At 43.9% G+C, this 20,447-nt stretch overlaps 1 protein-coding gene across 1 annotated transcript in view; it reads left to right on the top strand.

Moving 5' to 3' along the window:
* Positions 1-19,226, top strand: part of mtnr1aa (melatonin receptor 1A a) — a 61,945-nt gene extending 42,719 nt beyond the window's left edge. Inside the window, exon 2 of the mRNA XM_054780160.1 lies at positions 16,565-19,226. Coding sequence (XP_054636135.1) covers positions 16,565-17,433 — 869 coding nt within the window. The 3' untranslated portion in view covers positions 17,434-19,226. The remainder of the gene's footprint in view (positions 1-16,564) is intronic.
* The last annotated feature ends 1,221 nt before the right edge of the window (positions 19,227-20,447 follow it).

Below are 20,447 nucleotides of genomic sequence, written 5' to 3'. Positions count from 1 at the left end.
AATCCCGCCAACCAGCCGGAACTACTTTCTTCAAAACCGACCAGAAAGTCTACACTGCTGATGGGATGTCATGCAACTTCACTTCAGAACGTCCCAACGCTCCCTTTAAGTCCTGCTGATGCAGACTCACGTCCCTTGTTGTTCTCAGGGCGCCCAATTGGTGACAACAGGACTGTTCAGAATGTCTTAGAAGGTGTTTCGTATCATCAGTTCATGTTTGAAGACCAGGTAGGACAGTTCTAGTCGGAGGCGTTGTTGCAGGATCCAAAGTATTATCCTGTAACGGGAGAGGCGCGCGTGGTGTGGTGCACAACGCCAGTCGTTAGGATAGTCTTAGTCCAATGAGGTTCTTTTGCTCTAACATTGCTACATTCTAAACACTTCTTCTTACAGACCGGAGTTGGCTGCTTTTTGCTTGTTTCCACTGCCCACTCGCAGTCACATGATGCTCCTGTCAGCTGATTTGTACAGATGTTGTTGCCGTCTTCCTGCCAGTGAAGGCAGGGCGACAGGCCCGTCCGCCGTCCGCCTTCTTTAATTTGCACAATATAAGGCAATCAACCACAATAATTGAGGGTCCCAAGCAACGCAACGTTAACAGTTCACTGGCCTGACTAACTGAGGGTCCAGAGGGTCATGAGTGAAGGAGTGAACCGAGAGTTTGTGTGAAGCGCCAATGGGAAGGGACGGCTGCGAAGCCTCCTACCGTCCCGACCAGAGTGGGTGGGTGAGAGTCCACCAAGTGAGTCCGGGCCGAGTAGCGCTTCAGGCGGTCTGCCTTAGTGCAGAGTCCCTAGCGCGCTACATAAAATAGGACCAGAGTAAATCCATGTGCACGTCATCATCATCATCATCAAGCTACTTCATGAAATAATACAAGTCCTATCATGAACAGCAGTGTAATTCAATATTGTGCAATATAATTCCAAAAAGTCAATTCCCTTATAATAAGCAATTGAGGTATCAAATGATTCATCATAATAATCAAACGTATCCAAATAATTGTCAATAAATAACAGCGTATGACACACAGACAGCAGCATTAGTAAAGAACTCAACATTCATTTCACTCATTCAATTGGCGCCAACAAAAGTTGGGCTTTAAAGGCGCCAGAATACCCTGATAATGCATACGTTAACCCTAGCATACACGGCGCGAGCAAGCACTGGACAACGCGTTTCATTTCATGGAACGCAGTCAGAGACAGCAGGCTTGATTTCCAGCGAGGGCCACATAGTGAAAAATGAAAGGATGCAAGGGCGCTTGGATATTTAGTAAACCAACGCAGAGAGATATGCTAAGAAGCTACATGTAGCTCAAGACAACTGCATTTCAGCTTTGTAGCAAAGGTGATATTGCTACTAAAATGGACTTTTTTCCATTATTCTTGTGAAATTGAGACTTTTGTTCTTGACTTTTTTTCGTAATATTTTGACTTTATTCCCATAAAATTACTGCTGTTTTTTTTTTCCATTTCTGCTATTTTTTTTTAATTTTCCAACTATTTCATTTCAGCTTTCCTTTTGTAAATTTCCTTCTCGTAATTTTAACTTTATTCCCATAATATTTGTATCTTTTAAAAAAAAATTGGATTTTTTCTTCATTTCTACGTTGTTATTAAAATGATATTTTTCCTCATATTACTAGTTTATTCTTGTAAAATTGCAACTTTTTTTCCCTTTAGAAAACAATTTTTTTTCTCTTAAAATTTGGACTTTACTCTGGTAAAATTTCTGGAAAAGTGTTTTTTGTATATAATATTTAAACTTTCCTCATGTGTATTTTCTTCTCCTAATATTTTCACTTTATTTTCATGTTTTTTTCCCCTAACCTAAGTTTCCAAAATGTACAACTTTATTCATTGTTTTGGACTTAAAAAAATACAAATCTTTAATATTTCAACTTCAAGCTACCAAAGTGTTATTTCCCTCGTACGGTTACTTTATTCTTGTGAAATGATGTCTTTTTCCTTGCTACTTTACAGCTCTTCTCTTCATATTTTCACTTTTGATTGACTTTCCCATTTTTGCTGCTGTTGTTGTTTCCCTGTTAAATGACATTTTTAGACTGTTCTGCGGGCCGATAAAATCACAGCCTCGGGCCACAAATGGCCCCCGGGCCGCACTTTGGACACCCCTGGGCTAGGCTACGCTAAGCCTGTCAAATGAATGGGCTGCTACGCTAATGGCGCTACTGTTAGCAATAGGCTACAAGCAAACTCTCACCAATTCCGTGGTTCTATCAAAACCACCTGCTCCTTTTGATGCGGCGTGGCACCGGTGGGTGGCACCGGTGGGTGGCCCCTGCGGCGCTCTGTGTCCCTCGCAGCTACCGGCATCTAATCCCTGCCCGATAACGCACTGCACTGATTGGTCGGGCACCGTCACGTGACCGTGTGACGTAGCTACGTGACGACGTCGTACGCAAGGGTGATATACTGTATGATAAATAAGACTAAAAGCAATAATAACTACCCAAGTTTTTCCATCCAGGTTACATTCATCTCCAGACGTTTCTGCTTTTAGCAAATTAGTGGAGATTACATTTCCAGTATGTCGGAACTGTCAGACTTTCACCAAAAGTGGTAGGAAAAAAAAACAAACCCTCTCTCACCTTCATTTATTGCAGACTGACAGTCTCGAAGAAAAACAGCGTCTCGTGTTCCTGCCAATGCAAACTTCGTCTGTGCGCTTGCAGAATCCTCACACTCGCACAAGAAAAGGAAAACATTTAAAACCGCCGTTGACTTCCTGCGTGTTTTGACAGTCCCTCAGTTTGAAACGTGGTGGCAGGTAATGGAAGGAGTCGAGCTGTTAGATGATGAGCCGCGGGCGACGGGCCTCCCACCTGTCAGCCAGGTGACTCCTCTCTCTCCGTACCCTGCTGATCTGCGCTCTTGCCCACATCAAGGCTGATAAGTCACGCTTATGGAAGAGCGGGAGCTTGGCGTGCTCGTACGACAGGAATCGGGAAACACGTGCGTCCTCGCGTGTTACGATACAGGAGAGCTGTGAGATGCCGCCGTGTTGTGTTCCAGGAAGAAGACAGTCGTCCCTCGTTTGTAGCAGTTCATTGGTGCCAGGCATAGGAATCAATGTTAATAAATGGAATACTTTCATATTTAGAGCACAGAAAACCTGTTGATGGCTTTCTAAATATGTTTTTAACATTAGTAGAGCCCTGTTGACATGAAATAACATCCTTATAGTCACCTTTACTCTTCTATTCGCCTTTGTTTACAACACATTGCAAGTTTTATTCTGCAGGCACTCGAGACGACCTCCAGCTAGACTTAAGAAGCCAAAAACACACGCACACACTCATAGCACTTTATTATTTATTTATTTGTATTATTTATTTGTATTAATGTCTCTTCTGTTGTTGTTGCTAATTTCATTGGTATTTATGTTTCTTATGTTCTTTTTCTTTTTCATGTGTTTTCTTTCTTTTCTTGGGAGAATGAACAGAATAAGAATGTCATTGCTTAGTAGAACTGCTGTTTTACTGTGCACATGACAATAAAACTCTTCAATCTTCAATCTTGAAAAACTTACCAATTTGACACAGAATGGCAGAACTTTTTTTCACTCTATCATGTCGGACATGCCACGACTGGCTTCATGACATGCAGTGTTAAGGTAACGTAATGTAAGGTAATATTTTCACGACTGCTGCCTATTGACCAGAATGCTACATATCACTTGACTAGTAGACCATAGTCTACCACCAAATAGCCATAATTCACTTATTTATTCATTTCTGAAAGAACGTGATATAGCGAGGGAGCGATCATCGAACCATGATATTGCGAGGGATGACTACATAGCCAAAGAACCTACTTGAACAATCTTGAATCTTGAAAATACTGTAAGTATTCCACGTTATCCTGAATGTACCTGTTGCTACATGCTCACAGCATGGATAGAAAACCTTGTGGGAGGTTGTTGGAGGTGTCTTTGTCACGGGCTTTCTAGGCAAAATAGGTGTCTCATTACGTACATTAATAAGGTGCCTCTTTTTACCTGTTTTTATATCTTTAGAACGCACAGAAAAGAGAAAGACGTGTGCTCACGTCTCACATAAGGATTGGTAAGGATGATGGGCAAGATACCAAAAGGAGCGTAAAGGTGACTATTTAGGTGTCATTTCATGTCTACAGGCCGCTAATAACGCTGACAGTCATATTTAGCAAGTCATAAACAGGTTTTCTATGCTCTAACCAGGAAAATATTCCCGTGCATTAATATTGAATCCTGCTTTGCGGGAATTCACTTATCGTGGTTGGGTCTGGAACCAATTAACCGCCACAAACGAGGGACGACAGTATTATGATATACTTCGTTACCTTAGTGGTTAATTTGGTCTCAAGAAAATGTTGCCAGTTGTATGGCTTGTGCGATGACGATGATATCCTGCTATGATGAAGAATCTGGTGGACACACTTTAAGCAAAGTCTTCACAGGACAATTACAGCCCCTGTTGGAGGTCAAATCCCGTAAAGGACGGATGTGCCCATCGGGAGTCCTCACCCTCGAGGCCTGCGGGCTCCACTACGTTCTCATTATTTCTCCATGTAGCGCAGCGTGTCGACTCTTAAAGGTCTCCCATTATGCTGAAGTGACTTTTTAATGATGTTCTAACAGTAATGTGTCTCTCTGAGCACCGAACGTGATCATATCTCTTCACTTGGCTTCACTTTCAGAGAAGTCGCGTCTTCTCATGACGTCATGGAGGGGAAAACCTCCTTGCCTCACCTCCGACCCGCCCCGAGCTAGATGAGCCCCTCCCGCGTACACGCGTAGGGTTGGGTGTCGTTTGTATATTATCCAATACCGGTGCCAAATTGGTACTTTTGAAACAGTACTGGTTTGTGCATAACTTCTGGTTTACATCGAAAATTTACTCCAAAAATGTGACGGTTAGCGTACAATACGGCACGCGGAAGTCATTGACTGTAGTTCTTTGCTAACTGACAGAGTCGCACCATGAGTCTCTGCTTTTCTTATTGATCACGGCTGCAAAATGAGCTGAAATGGAGCCAAAGAAAGTTGCAAATGGCAGCATTTTGACACCAGAGGTGAGAAACACGATTGAATTCAGGAAATGACCCATAGCAAAACACCGAGGTGGTGTCCATGTTGCTCTCGCTACCACGTAGTTTGTCTTGGGTGGGGGGAGAAGTAACCTTAAATGTTCATGTATCTTTTATTCCTCTTGTGTATGTATTTATATGCACTTCCAATTGTTTTCTGCATTTCTGCAATTGTAAAACAGTAAAATTGCAAAACAGATACATTTCTTACATTATTTCCTTTGTGTTTGAGTCAGCCCTTGTGGAAAGGATTAATGATGCTAACCAAGGTTCCGTATACATACTGTGTAAAAAAAAAAAACAAATAAAATAAACAGGCTTTGCTACACATTCTAAAATGCCAGCTATCCGTCATTCGGCTGCAAACATGGGAGCTGTAAGTTTGTTTTTCAGCGAATAAGCTAAGCTAGCATGATGTTACTGTCCCTGAGGACATTGTATGCCAACTCATATTTCAAAAGACGAGAGCAGACGTTCTTGGATGTCCAGAGTGAGGGCACAGTGGGCGCAGAGTAACAATCAGTGGAGGTTATCACTCGGGGGCGCACTCCAAAACAACACAGCTGCAGTGTGTGACTGTCACACCCGGTACTCCCCCGTGGTGCCTTCACGCAGTACTTCCCCATCATGAGGGCAGTTTAGGTCAGGCAGTAAATCCCCTTCTTTGCTTTACGGCACCACGGGAGGGGCTTTTACCTAAATCCACATCCTTTTCCCCGACTCCACGTGCCCTGCCTGCTCTAAGTGGAGTAATGGAGACGGTTATTGACAGCTGTGGCCATCCAATCTTTATGCTTTATTACTAATGTGCGCTTTCTGGACTCTTGAAATAGATTTTTATAAGGAGGGAAGTGAGGAGATGAAACCCGGCTTCATTCATAAAGATAACATCTCTCAGTCCAATCGTAAGCAGTGTCCTCTTCCACCATCACAGCTGTTTTGTCCCCAGTCCTTTTTCCCCCCTCCGATACTTCTCTGGCTGTCAGACATTTATAGGGAATTCCACGGGACCTCATTAAGTGGCTGTCGTGCTTGGACATGTGGAAGGGATTTGAAATTGGCTTCTTCCAAATTTGGACCTGTGCTGTAGGCGAAAAAAGGTCAAAAAGAACCCAGTTTTTTTTTCCAGGGTTGGGTGTCATTTACATATTATCCCATACCGGTGCCGAATCTGTACTTAAAACAGTGTTGGTGTTTAACCGGTGTCGGGACCGGTACGTAAAAGATGGAAAATATGCACATTTTGTCTAAAAACTATTTTTACAGAATTTTGTGATGTGCAAGTTGAACAGAATAGTGATTTCAATACTATAATGTGTAATTTCCAGTGTATAAGCCGCTACTTGTCATCTTTGAACCCTGCGGCTTATACAGCGGTGCGGCTAAATTCTAATCTTGTGACATCTCCTTTACTTCAGAACTACTACTGATTGTTCAAATACCGTGTCGCTCGTGAGTCAGTGAGGAAACGCTAGCTCTTTCTTTGGCAGGAGCCAAACACGAGCTATCGGTGCCCTCACGACGAGCTTGTCAAGCCACTGTAAATTGCAGGAGGTCATTATAAAAGTATATAGCAGTCTGATTCACGGTGTCATCTTACAAAGGAACACTAAATTCATCACACAGCAACTTAACACTTAAAAGGTATACCTGGGAAATATACAAACATGTACCAATACCCCTCTGGCCTCCTCTGTCTCCTTCTGGTGTGTGTTTTTAATCGCTCCCCATCCGTTGTGTTGAAAAGCTGCATGGCATGGGGGAGGAATGATCTGCCCAGTCTTTTGGTGGAGCAGGGCAGTGATAGTCATCTGCCACTGAAACTGGATGATGATTGGATGATGCTGGTTGTCCATGATGGAAAGGAGCCTCTTCAGTGTCCTAGCTAAATTTGATCAAACAATAAGTCGTACGCTGCTCAAAACACAATCGCTGTATATGACTTCTATTAAAACATGTGATACTAGTGCCTATTTCGGGCTACGTCAGGCACCCCAAGCGTCATGGGAACTTTCATAAAACTTTCATAAAAATTTATCAAACTGCAACCGTCAGTCTATTTGACGTGTGTCTTTACGTAATTGCACATCAACATCAATGATTAGTAGTCGTCGCTACAACTGTCATTATTTTAACTCGTAATTGTACTTTTTTTTTTTCAATTTGTGGAAAAATGTTCAACAGTGAAAAGCATCGTGCTTCAGCTCTGCATGCAAAGTTGTAAAACATTTCAAAACGAACCTGCGTTGTTGTGTGACTCAGTTCAACCAAAAAAGTCCATTTGTCCACGTCTAGATTTTGTCATTGTGGTTTTCTTAAAAGTAATGTTAAAATATTGTCTCGTCTTGTTCTCGTCAACCCAATGTCATGCATCGTCTAGTCTCGTGAGTTGAGTGTATCGTGACACCCCTACTTATTTTTGTCTTATTATGTCTTATTATGTCTACTATATTGGGTGATAGGAGCCTAAAGGTGACTGTAGAGGTGTTATTTCATGTCTAGAGGGCTCTAATCATGTTAAAAACTGTATTTAGAAGGTGGTGAACAGGTTTTCTATGCTTTTACTGCAAAAATATGAAAATGTATTATGTATTATATAATAATATATAATATGAAAAAAGGAATCTAATTGGGGGAACGGTATTTATCACAGTCGGGTCCGGAACCAAATGACCACCATAGACGATGGATGAATGGATTAATGGAATAATGTATGTCATGAAAGCAGCATAATCAAGTCCTCACTTGATGTATTTGTTCTGTACTGTGCAGTCTTTGGTCTCGTGACTAAAATGCCAGCGTGAACGGCAAGCAAAGTGCTGGCCGAGGCGACTGTCTTGCCTTATTATGATAATAGACGAGGAAAGGAACAAGGAATGGAATCGATGAAGAGTCAGACCTTTTGTGGGATCAATGCTGCCATTGATTGCCTCCCATCTTTTTTGTTGTGGAACTTGTAAAAGCACACATGATGGAAGAAAGCTCCTTTTCACAGGACCGTCTGGCCCATAAGGAAAAAAAAGTAATAAATTGTGCATTAAAACTCTAAATGCGGCAGAGCGTGTCATCTGTTTGCTCAAAGACCAAGTCTGTCTAGCCATAATCACAACAATACTCAAGTCTGCTGACCTCAGTGCCGATTGTAAAAACATAAATAAATCACAAAAACGCACTCGGACTCGGTTTCTTTACGTCAGCAGTCTATTAAATGCGGCATGTCTGCAGAAGGGTGATGATATATCGAACGTGTGTGGCTGCTCGTGACATTTAGGTGGAAGAAACATCAATTTAACCATGATGATGATAATCACCACCATTACTCACGCTACAGTTTGTCTCGTAGCGTCTTCCGCCGCCACTGATGCGTAAATCACAAAATTGAGGCGGGAACATGCTGAGAAACCCTTAGGACTTCTCTATCAGCAAATTCTATCTTGCTTCATTCGTAAGTCTTTTATTTCCATCTATAAATTATCATATCAAATAAGTATAGCATATATAGTAGTATCATTATCGTTATAGAATATAAATAAGAATATTTGAATATGAAATGTTTACCTTCATTAAAATCAGCCAGTATTTTTGCTACGTGCGCATCAGAATGAAATTGCTTGCATCAAGTTAACCCTCCGAGGCTCGTAGTCATTTGATTCATACAGCTTACGTTCATGTGCATTGGAAAGATCTGGTTTGCTTCGTGGACCATCAACATCTTCAATCAATAAGTGGCGGAAGATGTGCAGCAAACATGAAAAAGAATAGAAACGGTTACACTTTGCTGCCTTTTTCTGCATGCATAAATTGTTTATTTTGCTTTCTTTCACTCGGCAATCGGCGTGCGGCGGCAAACCGTATATGTGTGCCGTGTCACGTAGGGTTGCCGGCACCCGAATTGAGCCGACAAGGGATGCACTTTGCCCCGTATTGCCGTGAGAATCAAAACCAGTCCGGCTTCCGTCGGACTACGCCAGTTGATGCCAGCGTTTTGGATCCCTCCCTTATCAAACCTAGCGATGTTCAACTTTTCTTGCATCTTTGTTTAGCTTTGCTGGCTGTCACTGACTGTAACTGAAAGTTTGTTTCTACCTTTTTGTTTCTTGAGTAATCAGCAGTAGAACATAAGTAAGTTTCAGGAAAATATCAGTTCCCGACTAGAAAAGGGAGGAAAACGGCTTTCTGTGAAAAGATACATTTCAAGCATAACTTTCACTTTGACACAAATGTGTTGCTTTCGTGACAGCTCAAATATCGAAACAACTGTACCAACATAAACACCATGAAATATTTATAATGTTCACATTTGGAACTAAACTGTGTGTGTGCGTGTGTGTTTGTGTGTGTGTATGTGTGTGTGTGTGTGTGTGTGTGTGTGTTTGTGTGTGTGTGTGCGCGCGTGTGTGTGTGTGTGCGCGTGTGTGAAAACGTCCCTTCTGCACGCTACACTCCTCCAGGCTCTTCCGCTTCTTCCTTGCTTCCGAGCGTGTTTTTACATGCAAAGGATCCATGTCGCACTCGTATCAAACGCACCTGTGCCACCTTGTGGCCGTTTTAATGGCTTAAAACTGCTGACTTCTTTTGGCGTGCGGTTGCGTCATCGCCTCTTTTTTGCCTCTCGAGCAAAAAAATGTAAAAGATGCATAAATACCTCTTTGGGATTGGGCGTTCGGTTTGTAAAAACGTATAAATACGTCTTTGGTATTGAATGAGTTAACACTTACCTATTTGCCAGGGGCCGGTGGCACTCATCATAAATACATGGAAAAATGTACAGTTAATCCATGTGATCGGCGTCTGTATCGGCTGATCTCAAAGCCTTGATCGGAGTATCCTTCATCTAAATGCCACATTTATGAACTCCTTTGGTTTCGTGGAAGTAACCACATCATTATGTTGTGCCTTGAGTTTAGAAAATTGGAAAAAGGGCTAAAAATGTGCGCATCAGTAGTCAGCATGTAGACTAAGACACTTGGGGAGGTACGCTTACAGTCGAATGACAGGCAACACAAAGTTCTGCCTTTATGAAGATAATTGTTTTCGTTTTGAAGGACACTGTCAGAAAACAATTTTGTTTTGCTACTGCGGTTGAATTTTGAATAACGACAATAATAAAGCTGACAGGTTGGATGTCCAGGCAGGCTTTTTGCGCGGGAGCTCATTAAATTGTGTCCTAAACTTATGCATTTAATGCAACGCCGGATTTTGATGCTTTTTCATTCTCTGCTTCGTAGTTGTTGACCTAATCAGAAATGAGCAGCTAAAGGTCAAAGGCGGCAGCGCTCAGAGGTACCTGCCACAATCGTGAAAGTCACAGCGGCGTAAAAACAGCACGACTCTGAGCGCAAAACACTGGCCTAACGATGTTGTGATGCGGCGCAGTCCAGCGGAAAGAGACAGCTCAGCACCGGTCTAACAACATCCCCGCTGAGACGCATGAAGGTGGCCGTCTCGTGCGTTTTGCGCCGCAAAAAAACCCATATCAGAATAACTGCAGCCACGTTGGAAGTTGGGGTTGTTTCCAGCCAAGGTGGTCACGGAGGGACGAGCTGTTAATGAAATGAAAGTGGCCAAGATTAAACATAGATTGTCTTTTGGCTTACACTTAGTTTGGACCTGGTGTCTAATTACAGCCTTGGCCGCTCTTGGTCTCCTTGGAGTGGGTCATTAGGCGTTCGGGGAGGGGTGGGGTGAGCTGTGGTGGGCCAGCTGACCAACGTAAATAAAACACTGAACACGGATGAAGCAAATGGCTTCCATGTTCCATGAAGCTGTGCTTCCACTGCACGTTAAGCCAGGTGGAAGCCTGAATCTCACTCTCACATCTGACTTTGCATTGGGGCTAATGTCTCTCGAGCAGGGGTAGGCAACCCGCGGCTCCAGGGCCACATGCAGCCCTTGTTGTGGCTCCTTTTGGTCTTTTGTCTCCACCCATCGAGACAAAGAGACTGTACAGCCGACTCCGCTCATGCTGTTGTTCTATGGAACACACATGCCAAGGTGCTGAAAGCAATGCACAGAGTGAACCCTCTTCCTGCCTGTTTGGAGGTGAGAGACGAGGAAAACTGACACGCATGCACACGGTGATATATCGAGGCCACCAAATGATCCAGTTCATTTTCATTCATTGTGTGATTAATTCATTTATTTATTATCGTCCCTGGCCTAGCGCCCACAAGACAAATCAAGTCATCTTGTCACGAGCGTATCGTCCCGTGTGAAGAGAAAGTCATGTCTTAATGCCCCGACACCGGGAAGATGGGCATCGAGCGCCATCCAGACCCAGCAAAGAACGTTGCTGAATTTATGTTCTGTTTGCTGCCAAGCTCTAACTATGTTTTTTTGATTATATTAAAGTGGGCTATGTTTTTTTTTTTATTTGACACTAAAGAATAGGGGAAGGACTAAATAAAGCCTCGCTAACTGCACTTGTGTTTGTTGCATTCTGTTGTGATTTTAAAAAAGACAAAAACTCATGTTACTTTTGCGGTGCCAGGCTATTTTTCTTGAGTAGAAGAGGGAGCTAAATGGCTTTTTTGATAGGAAAGGTTGCCGACCCCAACTCTACATTCTCCTCAGGCGTTTAGCATGTATGGTAATGTCAGTGGTTTGGTGCACGTGCATACAGTGTACATACGAATAGGGAATATATGAATGGATAGATGGATGTTAACATAATACGACTATGTGAATGCACAAACCTGCAAACAGGCAGATGTTTACACCATGGACAGTATGTAAGTGAATGGACAGACAGACGCGTACAGTATGTGTGTATGTCAGAGGACTTCCTGATGTTTACGTTACATGTAGTCTGTATGTGAATGGACAGATGTTGACTTTATGTTTAGCGTGTATGTGAATAGTAATGGATGGTTTACATACGTGTAGTGTGTATGTGAACTACGTGGATATGTGGATGGACAGATGCTGACTATGTTTAGCATGTATGTGAACGGACAGACATGCGAACGTGAATAGACAGGCTCATATTTGCTGGCTAAAGAAGTGGTAGCAAGTGGTTGCGTTACTCGACTCAACACGGCAAAACAGAAGTTTACGAACTTTTGAGGGGAAATGATGGCGGCTTTGCTTTCAAAGTCAGCACGTCACTCTTGCTAACAAGGCAACAAATATGTGAATTGAAAAACACACACCTGTGTTAATGTTATGTGTGCATGTGAACAGACTTCCAGGTGTTTCGCTTACATGAAGTTGTCGGGATTGGAATGTTGTCCCTCTGCTTTGAACAAGACATGTTGAAGGCTTGTTGATAGCAGAGGGAACATATTCCATTCCTAACAAAGTGTAAACACTTTACACAAGAAAGTTTCCGAACTTTCTCAGGAACCTGCAATCTTACAGACTGTCTGAACTGAATAGCATCTTTGCTAGTCGGGTTAACGCGTCAATCCCGGACGGCCTTGGCATCCTCACCCTTGTTTTATTTGACTTGGGTCTGCGTGAAGGATCAGGGAAATATAGTCCATCCCTCAAAGCCACACCAGAAGAAGTTTGCTGTGGAAGAAATAAAGAAGTCTGCAGGTAAAGTCAGTCTTGGACTCCAGATGCAGCAGATGTCAGCAAGGAGAGAGAGAGGCTTGTCCTTGTAGTGCCTCAGAATGTTGGACCATCATCAAGGCTTTTGCAGCCAATGCCGAGGACTCCCGCTGGAAAAGCGGTGCAGCAGTCAAGAAGATGATCTTGGGAATCAGGAAGCGCTCACTTTTAGCTACCCAATGACGGCCAGAAGTTGAGTTCTGAGAGAAGTGAGGCTGAAGGTTGACTTTGTTCACTCACGCAGGTGTTTTGCACGAGACAAGCCGAGATCTGTGCTAGGGACCACGGGGTCATCTGGCGGGAACGCCTCTCATCAGCACCGGGAGCTGACAGCAGCGTTTGTATGACTCAGTAAATCCCAGAAATCCCTTTGGAAAAACTGGATTTGAAAGGCCACTACACTCCTGCCCACAGATGCTTCACTTTGTGCTCCACTGAACCCGTGACAGAAACACACACGCTCTGACTGAGCATTATTCGCATTGCGTGTGTGTGTGAATGGACAGACAGATTGCTGTTTTGTCCAGCATGTATGTGACGGGACAAACACGTTTGTCCATAGACAGACAGATTCTACCATTGTATGGATGTGTGAATGGACAGACATGTTTGTTCCCTACAGTGTCCAGGGTTTCTGTGGCATGTAAAGGATGGTGGCGGGGCGCCACAACTCAGTAAAAGCCACCACTCCTTGGAAATTAATTAGTTTTTTTGTTTTTTTTACGTGAACAGTTTTTTGAAGTAGTAGTAACAGTATGTATGCGAATGGACACGCATGTTTTCATGATGCCATGTACAGTGTGTACGCGAATGGATAGACGTGTGTGCATCTGCAGTTGTGTACAGTAGGCGTGCAAAGGGGCAGACACATTTACATTATGAACACATGCAAACGGCAACAGATGAATGTGAATGGACAGACAGCTGTTTACATAACGTGGGGATGTGAATGAACATCCGGATATTTACTTTAGCTACTGCACATGTACGTGAATGCATGGACAAATGTTTACACGATGCGTGTCTGAATGGACGGGCCGACTCTTATGTACAGCATTTGCGTGAAAGGACAAACACGCTTACATTGTGTGTGTTTGGTATCAAACATCATTATGTCTGAAGGGACAGACAGATTTGATCATTTTATGTGTATGTGAATGGACAGACGTGTTCGTTGGATGCAGTGTGTATGCAAATGGATGGACATGCGCATTATGTGGGCGTGTCTGAAGGGACAGACATGTTTGCTCTGTGTGGTGTGTATGCGAGTGGATGGACGTGTTTCTCGTCTGTGCAGTATGAATGGACAGACAGATACCGACTGAAATCTCTGCACAGAAATGAAATGCACACGCACACACACACGCACACACGCACACGCACACGCACACAATGCTTAGTTCCAATCTGCTGCGCGCAAAAGGCGTCTTATATCGTCTGTGACAGCAGCCTTGTCAAAAAGGGCAGCACTAGATTCCGTCTTTGTCGCCAGGGCCTTTTCAGCCCTCCGCTTTGTAGACACGCCGGTGCGAGCGTTCGCTAATATGACTGACAGCGGCGACAAAAGGCTCTCCCGGCGGCCTGGTGACACGCGACAAATGACGCCAACGCGAGGAGATAATGACACGTTTTACCGACGCGTGGCGGGCTCAGTCTGCCAACATGCAAGCGATGCGGTCAAATCCTGCGTGTTTTTTATGTTGGCATTTTTACATCAAAGACGGGGGAAACCGCCTGCAGGTGGCGTCTTGATCTCAACCTTTACTCTGTGGATGTCAGAAAAGAGGCACACTTGCTTATATTTCTACAGTATGTTGACTTCCTGGTTATTGTCCATCTATCCTGCCAGCATTTTTGCTGATAATTAGAGCGTGGAAGCTGTTTTAGCTCCAAGCGGGGGTTATTTTACTTCCTCTTGGTGGAATGGCCACTTATCTATCACTTTAGGTAGTGGAAGGGTCTAATTATGATCCATCCATCCATTTTCTATGCCGCCTAGCCGCATTAGGCTCGCTGGGGTATGCTGGAGCCCATCCCAGCTGACTGTGGGCGAGAGGCGGGGTAGACCCAGCCAATGGCCGGGGGGGGCACATACAGTCAAGCAACCATTCATATCTACGGACAATTTAGTCGCCAGTTAACCTAACATGCGTGTTTTTGGAATGTGGGAGGAAACCCACGCACCCACGGGGAGAACATGCAAACTCCACACAGAGATGCCCAAGCGGAGATTCGAGCCCTGGTCTTCCCGATGTCCTGACTGTGTGGCTAATTGTGATCCCTCTGTGTTGAATTAGAGCCGCTTGTACGCTTCAGGGACAAAAATGGCCACCTCCTGGTTTTGTTTTACGATAACAAAAACAAGACGGTAGTTTTTGCCCTTGAGAAATGTCTTAAAGCGACACATCATCTTATATTGGTGTCGTCTTATATTTGGGTCGAGCCAATGTTTTCGGTGAATTACTGCGCACTGCATTGACCCAAATGTAAGACGGTAGATTTCGTTCTCGAAAAATTTGGAAAACGATTAGTTGTCTTATATTCAGAGCGTCTTATATTTGGGTGAGGACAGCATATCTGAACTGTCTGCTAAAAACGTAAAACTGTCAGGTAAAATAAAATGGAATGGTGTCGGGTTTGCTTACCGTAATGAACCAAATGTAAGATGGTTGATTTTCCCTCAAAAAAATGTTGGAAAATGACAAGTTGTCTTATATTCGGGTCAGTATGGTATATCCATTACGGGGTGCACTGACTTACATTTACTGTGGGTGTTTTGTTGTTAAAAATGTTGAATGACATCAGACTTGCGTACTGTATTAACTTAAATGTAAGACGGTAGTTTTCAGCAAGAAAAAAAGTTGTGAAAATGACTGGTTGTCTTGTATTTGTGTCAACATGTTATATCCGATCTGTCTCTTAAGGGTGCCTGGACTTTGATTGGCCGCCGATGGTTGGTTTTGCTCGCATACTCTGTTGACAGGAAAGTAAGACGGTAGATTTTCCCCTCAGAAAAACGTGTGAAAGTGATCGGTCAGCTTAAATTCGGGGTCGTTTTATATTGGGGTCAATAAGGTGCGTCATATCTGTTCCGTCCATTAAGGCTGCATTGACTTTGGTACAGAGATGGTGTGTTCAGTATTCTATTTACAGCTCTAAAATGTGTTATTTTGAAATATCTTTGTTGAAAAGAGAAAAAATGTCAAGTCAAAACAATCATTTTTAAACCGTATCCTACCATGAAAGTGGAACAAATGTATTTCAAATAAATAACCAAATATAACAGATTTTTTATCTGGAGCAAATAAATGCAATCAAGGAGGTTACCCCCTAAATAATACAAAAAAACTCATAATCTTACGTTATTATTTCGTAGCGACAGGTAGCGCTTTTCCCCAAACTGGCGTCTCCGGGTCATGTGACCGTTGTGAGCAACTGAGATGTTAATTGGCTGCTGCTTGTTGCTCAGTGGAGAGTAAACGCTTTGTACCCCCACTCCACTCCTGTCTGCTTCTCAATCACGCTTGGTGACCCTCCACGGGGGTGACGTGTCACCCGTACCGGCGCCGCTCAACGCTAAGGAGGCTAACGACTTTTGGCGACGAGCGAAAGCCCAGTTCCGACTGCGAGGAATAACACGGTTGTAGTGTTATTTTAGTGGTTTTGAAACCGTGACGTTCTCATACCGTGTAACCGCCACGTGTCTGATAGCGGATTCCGTGTTTTGTCATTTTGGTTCTAGTTTAGTGTTTGTCTTGCATGATAGAACATGGAAGTCATGCTGGCAGAATATGACAGAATATCTTTTATTTGTGACGCTCTGGTTTTCTTTGTCTCACACGTCCTGCGTTGTGTTGGTGTGTGTGTGTGCGTGTGTGTGTGTGTGTGTGTGTGTGTGTGTGTGTGTGTGTCCCCAGGCAACATCTTCGTGGTGAGCCTGGCGGTGGCCGACCTGGTTGTGGCCATCTATCCGTACCCTCTGGTCCTCACGTCCATCTTCCACAATGGCTGGAACCTGGGCTACGTCCACTGCCAGATCAGCGGCTTCCTCATGGGCGTCAGCGTCATCGGCTCCATCTTCAACATCACGGGCATCGCCATCAACCGCTACTGCTACATCTGCCACAGCCTCAAGTACGACAAGCTGTACAGCGACAAGAACTCGGTGTGCTACGTGCTGCTCATCTGGGCTCTGACGGTGGTGGCCATCGTGCCCAACCTGTTCGTGGGCTCGCTGCAGTACGACCCGCGCGTCTACTCCTGCACCTTCGAGCAGTCGGCCAGCTCGGCCTACACCATCGCCGTGGTCTTCTTCCACTTCATCCTGCCCATCATGATTGTCACCTACTGCTACCTGCGCATCTGGATCCTGGTCATCCAGGTGAGGCGGCGCGTCAAGCCCGACAACCGGCCCAAGCTGACGCCGCACGACGTGCGAAACTTTGTCACCATGTTCGTGGTGTTTGTGCTCTTCGCCGTCTGCTGGGCTCCGCTCAACCTCATCGGGCTGGCGGTGGCGATCCGGCCGGAGGTGGTGGTGCCGCTCATCCCCGAGTGGTTGTTCGTGGCCAGCTACTTCATGGCCTACTTCAACAGCTGCCTTAACGCCATCGTCTACGGCGTGCTCAACCAGAACTTCCGGCGCGAGTACAAGCGCATCGTCGTGTCCGTGTGCACGGCCCGCATCTTCTTCCAGGACAGCTCCAACGACGCCGGCGAGAGGCTCAAGAGCAAGCCGTCGCCGCTCATGACGAATAATAACCAGGTGAAGGTGGACTCGGTCTGAGCGGACGCACCGGGAATGAAGAGAAGAAGAAACAAAACAAAACATAAACCAAATAAGAAGAAAAAGCCTCAACTGTCCGCAGACTGTGACACGGTGCTAACTGAGCTCTTACAATCACTACAGCAGGGGTGCACACCATCCTGGTCTATCAGGCACTTTGCTTTGTAGCTGTCGTACAGTGAATATGAATATATGATGTCCAAATGTTTTGGTTTACAGTGATGATATCAATGTATTCTCTTTATTCTATTATTATCATCATGAATATATCCACTACTCTTTTCTATCAAACAATGTAGATACATTAGTAAAGGGAAATCTATCAGGTTCCAGCCAAGCCAAGCCAGACGAGGCCTACGAGACGAGACTTTGGGAAAACTCTGGTGGGTGACGCTGTTCCTCTCAACAGGTGGTCCTCGGGATACAACCCCGGGCTCCGATGTGAGTCGACTTTTAGTGCAAGTCGGAACTTAAACCGAAATCTGTACACACGTGGCCTCAGATGTCTTCGTAACAGCGCTCAGAATCCATGACCCCGTCTTTTTATGCTTTTTATGACGGTCATTTTCACATCCACGGCGAGGGCCTTCCTTTTCTCTGGCGCACTGCCGCCAGGGCAGGGTGTCCGAAGTGCGACCCGGGGGGCCGTTTTGCAGTTGGTGTTTTTTTAACGGCGCTCGCCACATTCTGAAAATACAGCCAAACGGGGGGGGGGGGGGGGGGAAACAGACAAAAATGGAGGAAAAGCGAAGCAATATGAGGAGAATAAAGCTATAAAAAAAATAGATTTTAGTCATTTTACCGTAGTAATACAATATTATGAGGAAAAATATTTTAGAAGCATAAAGTTGAAATAATAATTTTTTTTACAGTCGTAATCATGAGAAAGAAAAAGATGGAACTTTTGGGAAATTTGGTTGGAAAAAGAAAAGTTATACAGAATTATGAGAATGGATTCCAGATATTTTGGGATGAAGCCGTAATGTCGTGAGGGAAAAGAAACATTCACAAGAATATAGTTGGAATAAAAAACAACACATTTTTAAATGCAAAAATGTGTAAAAAAATTGCAACGTGAGGAGAAAAGGTTGGTATTAGTACCACTTGACGCTTTGTCACCTATCAGACAAAGCTTCAGATGGAGGCTGTGCAGGCCGAAGGTTTGGACACGCCCAAAACAACCCCCGTGGTCTCACACCCCAATAATAAGGCAAGAAACTCCGAACCCTCGACCTCACTTCCTGTCTGTGCCACCGGAACAGATTTACAGCAGCACACCTGATCATGAGCCTTATTTATGTCTTATTTTCTCTTATTGTGTTTACTATATTGGCTAATAGGAGTGTAAGGTGGCTATAGGGGTGCTATTTCATGTCTAGAGGGCTCTAATGTTTAAACAGGTTTTCTATGCTGTAACTACCAACATTTCTTTATTAATAAGGAATTCTACTTTGCGGAAATTCCCTCACCGTGGTCGGGTCTGGAACGGCCAGAAAGAAGGCGTGACTGTACGAAGTGATGTTCTAACTGCTTCCGGGAGCGCGTTTGCGACCACAAAACGTGGGAACTCGGAACGTGGCAAACCGAGGACCACCTGTAAGCGCAGGCAAACGTATTATGATATGCCCCCGCAATACTACCCCCTGCCCCACCCCCATTAAGTTGAATCCATCCTTTAGTAAGGAGGGTCCCTCTACCGCCCTCCCTCTGCCATCCTGTGGTCTCATTCTATACTGTATGCATGGATATCAGGAATTGTTCATAGTATGCAAAATAAAAATTGGACATTTGAAGGAGCATGTGGTCACTTCATTCACATCCATTAGTTTTTATTTGATTTGGTGATGACGACCATAGAACCGGGACTGAAGGTCTGGGTAGAATATGACACTCGTAACACTAATGATGCGCTGAACAGGTTCAACTGCGTGTTGATGTGAAGAGACTCACCTCCCAGGCACACGCGGTGAAGCCCCCTCGGATGTTCATCAGTTTTCCGTGACGGTTGACGGTGAGTCCATTTATTTGTTGAGTTGTTGGGAAGAACCGTTTGACTTGATGCGGTTTTGTTCCCTTTTAGGCTCGCTTCTGCCCCGCATTGTCACAAGGTGAGCCATTTTGTGTCAGTTTTAGCAAATGATTTTTATACGGTGCTGTCTAAACCCTAGTTAGTTACCCTCGGGGTGCTGAATGGCGTGATGGTCCTTGACAAGTACGATGGCCGTGGAACATCAACCCTTCAAAAAAAATAACAAAACATCGAAATGAGTTTTATGACTAATCTTATGTGTAGTCCAGCCACTAACATTTATTGTATGGAAAAGACCTCATTTTGTTTTTGCATAAAAACAGCGACATCATTAAATCAAATGGGCCTTTCGTGGGTTCAAATCAAAATAAAATATTTGCATGTTTGGAATTTTTGATTAGAACTCAAATTGATAAAGATATTTGAGCAAATAATGTAATCTCTCATGTTTTTATAGCCGTTTTTGGGAGTAGAGTTTGTCGAGGGACCCGAAAGGGTGGGGGACCTTTGGCCTGGGCGTCGGTAATTTTGAGTTGGAAAAAGCACAGCACATGGAATAACACGCGCAAAATCCAAGCAAAAATTGACTGCAAGACAAAAAAGTCAGCGGGGACCCCAGAGGGTAAACACTTCATCATTATCAGAGCGCTTGTCACTTATTTTCTTATCATTATTATCATTATTATTATTATTATTATTATTATTATTATTATTATTATTATTATTACAGATTAACTTGTGATGACAGCTACAAATTTGGCCCTGAATTGAAACCTTTGCCATTAAAGCAGAGACTGAGCATTTAACAGGGGTTAACTTATTTTTACACTTGGACCACAGTGTTGTTTTTGGCAGCCATTTTATTTGTTGTATTAGTCTTTTGGACGAAAATGCTCTTTGTTTTAGTCACATTTTAGTCGTTTCTTCATGTGATAGTTTTAGTCCAGCTTTAGTTGACGCAAATAATAATAAAAAAAGATTTTAA

Source organism: Dunckerocampus dactyliophorus, chromosome 6, assembly GCF_027744805.1.
Source record: "Dunckerocampus dactyliophorus isolate RoL2022-P2 chromosome 6, RoL_Ddac_1.1, whole genome shotgun sequence".
NCBI classification, from domain to species: Eukaryota; Metazoa; Chordata; class Actinopteri; order Syngnathiformes; family Syngnathidae; genus Dunckerocampus; species Dunckerocampus dactyliophorus.
This window is presented reverse-complemented; position numbering and strand designations above follow the sequence as displayed.